The 5,677-nt window shown below is 39.0% G+C and overlaps 1 protein-coding gene across 1 annotated transcript in view; it reads right to left on the bottom strand.

Moving 5' to 3' along the window:
- Positions 1–435: 435 nt before the first annotated feature.
- The window catches only part of pkp3b (plakophilin 3b), a 44,085-nt gene continuing 38,843 nt past the window's right edge, over positions 436–5,677 (bottom strand). The window contains exon 13 of the mRNA XM_037697634.1: positions 436–589. Within this exon, the coding sequence (XP_037553562.1) occupies positions 548–589 (42 nt within the window). The 3' untranslated portion in view covers positions 436–547. The remainder of the gene's footprint in view (positions 590–5,677) is intronic.

Raw genomic sequence — 5,677 nt, 5'->3', positions numbered from 1 at the left:
AACACCACCAGCACTAGTCACAGATGCTCGGCATCACTCGGTGAAGAACAACAATCCATCTGGTGAAATATCAAAGAAATTATGAAACCGCGCTATCAAGCAGCTTTGTAATTATAGCTGTTTGCTGTTAGCACAAACAACTCCTTCATAAGTATTTATCAGGCTGAGATAAACACAAAGTCATGGTTTAAATATGTACAACATTACACAAATGTTAGAGGCACTTTGATAAACACAGTGGTAATTGAACGCATCACTGTTCACACAGCTTCACTGTTTGTTAGTGAGAATCCAGATGTCAGTGTCAAAAAAAAACAACCATAAAACCACACACTGAACATACCAGTGAAACCATAAGAAACATTACAGCTCCTGTCTAAGACAAGTTAACCCCCCACCCCTCACCCGACCACCACAAAGAAGGGAATCTTCTGTTTCAGTGGTTTCATTTCATGAATCTTCCTCTGTGGATCGTCCGTCCAACACATCCCATAGTTGCAGGCTCCTCCTCTCACCCGGCAGCTTGAACGTTGACGCTTCCTCTTGATTAAAAGTTGGGATCTATGAAGTTCTGCTTGGTAAATCCTCTCTGTCAAATACAAAGACAAAATACAAAGAGTTGAAAACAAAGCTAAAAACTCAAAAGGGTTTCTAGAAAAGTGTTTCAGCAGCTCTGCTTCCGTTTATAATGTATTTCATGGCAAATATTTTTCTGTCATTGGTTCTAAGGCTTTTGATACACTGACTGCAACTTTACAAAGGAAAACGGGGTTTTATTTTATTTTGTGAACATTTACTTAACCAGGAAAGACCCTTGAAATTAAAAACCTGATTGACAGCTGCTGGATGTGATACATTACTAGAACTGCGTAATATCACTAAAATTAGAAACATCTTATCTAAAACTGATGCAGAAAAACTGGTCCATGCGTTTGTCACGTCTAGACTGGACTATCGCAATGGTTTGTTATCTGGGTGTCCAAATACTTCTGTAAAAAGTCTTCAGTTAATCCAAAATGCTGCTGCCAGAGTCTTAACTATAGGATTAATCAAAAAAGAAAGTCTTAATCCCAGTCTTAAAACTGGACAATGTGTCAGTCTCACAGACAGAAACTGGAAGTTGGTTCCACAAGAGAGGAGCCTGATAACTGAAAGATCTTCCTCCCATTCTGCTCTTGGAAACTCTAGGGACCACGAGTAAACCTGCAGTCTGAGAACGAAGTGCTCTGTTAGGAAAATATGGAACAATAAGATCTGTAATATAAGATGGAGCTAGGTTGTTGAGAGCTTTGTAGGTTAGAAGTAAGATTTTGAGTTATAGTCTGGATTTGACAGGGAGCCAATGGAGAGAAGCTAAAACTGGAGAGGTATGATCTCTCCCACTAACTCATGATGGAGTTTTTTCTTTTCCATTGTCGCCTTCATGCTTGCTCAAGATGAGAGTCTGTGATGGAGTTAAACTCAAAGCAGTCTGCTCCTCAGATAAAAAATGTTAAATTATTATTTTTAAATGTGAATGTTTCTGTTCAGTGTCCTGAGATGACTTCTTTTGTGACTTGGCGCTATATAAATAAACTGAATTCAATTGGATTGTTACCTGAAGGTGAGAAAACATTAATCAGCACTAAGTACTTGTATTTAGACATGAACTCAATCGCAAAACTATTAAGAATAGTGCCAGATCAAATATTCAAAGGTTTTAATCTTGAGCTGTGCTTTTAAGAGCTTCAAACTAGTTTGAAAAGGTGAACTGAAAAGCATAAAAAACATTGTTGGAGCTAATAAAGCTTCTGATAAGATGTGGATGGAACAAAGTATATCACAGTATCATTAGCATAAAACTGAAATACTTCTAATCAAGACTGACCATAAAAGTGCTCTGATCCCCCAGACAACACATTTAGCTCCACAGAGGAAGCTTGAAGAGATGCCTTTTGTTTCCACTCTAAAATCTGTTGGGCAAATCATTTTTCAACCACTGTACAGCATGTTCTGACACTCAGGATGTACTTGATCCAGCAGCTTGCCTAAAACCTTTTGTTTGTGTAACTGAAGTGTAAGGCTCTAGTCATTCCGTCACCTTGAGCTCCCTGTATTTGCAGTGTAAGGTTCAGTTTGTAATGTGTGTGTCAGTGTGACGGTGGGGGTGATGATGCAGGAGAGAAAAACAAGTTCACTGGCTGCCAAGTCAACCAAACCAGAGACAAAGACAAACCCCAAATATCTTCTGCCCGATTATCTGCATTCCTGCTGAGAGAACTCACTCAAAATCTCAACCTCAGCAACACTGAACAGATGTGACAAACACAAGCAATGTTTAGAAACTACAGCAGAAACCTAGAGAGGAACATCACCGTGCATAAAATATGGGCTTGTACTCCAGCTGTATCTGCTGCGTTACGTCTTTTTTCAGTCTCCTGCTGTTGTGTTTTTAGTTTGTATTTAGTGTAACATTGTTAAAAACTACAAAAATTAATGAAACTCTTGTCTCACAACAGAACTCCAGTTGTGTGGCATGAGCTGAGAGCTGCTCGGACCCGGATCAGAACTCAGGTTCCTGCACAGTTTAATAACTGAATGATCTGTCAGAGCAACACAGAAGATGTTTGCTTTTATACGTCGGAGCATCCCAAGATAATCACAGCTGCAGGCTAACAGGACAGAACAGAGGGAGGGAGGAAGACTCCTGTTTTAGGGCCAATGGGAAGGGAAGGTGAAGCAAAACAAAAAACAGATGCAAGGAGATGTGCAGTAGAAAACCATTTAATGGAAATGCAAAGCCAACACCCCACAGATTCAATTTAGCCTTAGATTCCTGTCTTCCTCTTTGTCTAATAATTATTTTTAACACAAACAGGAACCAAAAGCCAAGGTTGACCTTTTGTACAGTTTGTTAGTGTTTACAAAATGACATCTGGGACAACAACCCATGACTCAGAACAAGCACAAGGAGACTCTCACTGACCCTGACTGAACTTAATGCAGGGTTAGATGAACAAACATGCACACAGTCTAATGTTTATTAGTTTCATGGCAACATATCAATGTAGGGTCTGCATGTGGCTCAGTTGCTTGAAGCAGGACTGGGAACACTGGCCTGATGTTTAGGCTACGACCTTATCACGCTGATACCATGCTGGCAGCACTCCAAGGAAGTTTCTGCAACACTCTTGGTGCTACAGCAAGAGTGCATCACGTTCTGCTGCCGCCCTCACTACAGCCAGTAGATTTGTGGTTTTACGCCCTCATCACATGGGGGTTACAATCAGTCCGTGCTCTCCAGGTACCAGTAAATACAACAACCTTCCTCCAGTCACCTTCTGGACACAAAGCAAGAAGCACATGTTTTATGATGGTCAGCCCAACTGGATGAGGAAGGAAGAAGGGTGGATGTGGTGGAGGTTCTGCACAGAAATCCATCTTTTCACCTGCACCCTGTTAACAGTGTTCACTCCACAGCAAGGCTGAAACAGATGGTGGAAGTCCACAAACCTCACATACTCTATATATAGGAGAATTATGCAGACACTGACAAGGTCATGGAGACAACCTACAGCATACATGATACCCTCGTAGTAACATCATGGAGTGATCTTTTAGAAAGTAGCTGCATCCTGGCACGGCTCAAAAAAGTCAGGTCAGATCTGGGTTCAGGGCGTGACGTGATTGTGTGTGTATGTAGTAATATCATCTCGTAATGTGCTGCTGATAATAGACCGTGACGAGCGCATGAGGGAGCCTCTCAAGAATATCTACACAGCAGGTCATGGACAGTGAAGCGGGGTCGCCTTCCTGAGTGAAAAAAAGACGTAGCACAAGGCACAAAACATTTGTCAGTACAAAGAAGACGAAGGACAGCTAAGACTTCGGGAAACAGCTGAGAAAGCAAGAGCAGCTCCACAGTGGTGTTGTTTGAACAGCTGAGTCTAAGACCACTGCGTGTAGCATGTAGCATGTAGCATGTAGCAACTGGATTATTTCTGAAGTTTAAAGAGATTCAAACATCTAAACTAGGGATGCATAATATTATCAGCATGGTATCGGACGATATTAGTGGTGAAGTGAAGTATCGGAATTTATATATATATACAGTGTATATATATATATATATATATATATATATACAGTGTATATATATTAGGGCAGCAACTAACAATTATTTCAATAGTCGATTAATCTGTTGATTGATTTTTTTCAATTAATCAATGAATTGACAAACAAAAAAACAATTTGTTTTAATTTCCACCCCTTTATTACAAAACTGAACATTTGACTGACACAGCAATTCACACAAAAAACAGGTTGCTACTTGACTGTTCTGTTAGTAAAATATTGAATAATAAAAAATAAAAGTTAGTCAAATAGCTTAAAAAAAATTAATGTACACAAAAATATATACAAATTTATACCTGCACAATATGTAACTACTTTGTAAAATGTGTCCCTGGGGGAAGAGTGGATTAAAAGTGTGGATTATTGTAACCTGGATTAAAAGTGTGGATCATTGTAGTGAAGCCTTCGTCTTCAACCATCGACAGAGGCCTCATGTCAGTGACGATCATTTAAGGATGACTTCAGTGAAGACAGCTGCTGCTGTGGTGTCCATGATGTCTGTCCATCATGAAGGATGTTGTTTGTTGTTGTTTTCTGGAATGAGAGAGTAAATATGTATTATATCATAATTTATAGCAACTCAAGAAATGCCTTGTTTCACTTACAGTGTTAGGTTCAGGCAAAAGTAGCTAAAAGAGCAATTAAACACACACACACACACACACACATATAAAATACTTAATTACACACATTTGAGTAGATGTAATAAATTACTTCAATTCCTGTTTAAATGCAATTCATCCTGCCATACCTGCAGTGTCTTCAGACTTTGCCAGCAAATTAAAAGTTGAAGCTTAATCATTAAATTATTATATTTGTACTAGATGTATTTATAAATCACATTTAAACACTGCTTGTACCAATTAAAATAAATAAAAAGTAACACACGTTTTCTATCACTGCCATTAATCAGATAAACAAACAAACAAACAAACAAACAAACAGCTTCATCTACCAGAGAGACTGACGTTACGTTTTCTCTCTTGGAAACAGAACAATGTGTTAAATTGTAGAGACTCACCTGCAACACATGACGAGTTGTATCAGCTGCTGCTCCTTCCTCCTCGTGACTCCAACAGTTTACGTTTATCAGCGTGGTTCTCCCCTGTCGTGTCGTCACTTTTTCAAAGCAGCGTGTTTCACAGTTTTTATCTTTGTGACGTTCTCCCACACTTTGTAGGACTCAGGTCGAACAGTTTTCTCTGCGTTGGTCATTTGTAAAATTTACTTAATTTCCTTTGAAAACAGCCTCTGCTTTGCTTCCTCCTCCCCCCTCGCTCTGTTCAACTCACACTGCAGAGGGTTTTTTTTATACTTTATTCAGTCAACCAGCATTGACAATGAACTGCAGCTGAACAAAACGGCTCCGCATGGCCGTGAAAAATGCATAATCACGCGACACAACGAATCAATAGTGAAATTCGTTGCCAACACCTTTAATCATCGATTTTTATCGATTTTATCAATTCGTTATTGCAGCCCTAATATGCCTTTTATTTATATATATATATATAAGTAAATATATATATAAGTAAATATATATATAAGTAAATATGGCATATTA

Source organism: Nematolebias whitei, chromosome 2 (genome assembly GCF_014905685.2).
Source record: "Nematolebias whitei isolate Nwh7 chromosome 2, NemWhi1, whole genome shotgun sequence".
Taxonomy (NCBI): Eukaryota; Metazoa; Chordata; class Actinopteri; order Cyprinodontiformes; family Rivulidae; genus Nematolebias; species Nematolebias whitei.
The sequence above is the reverse complement of the archived record's forward strand: the minus strand, read 5'-3'. Positions and strand labels throughout refer to the sequence as shown.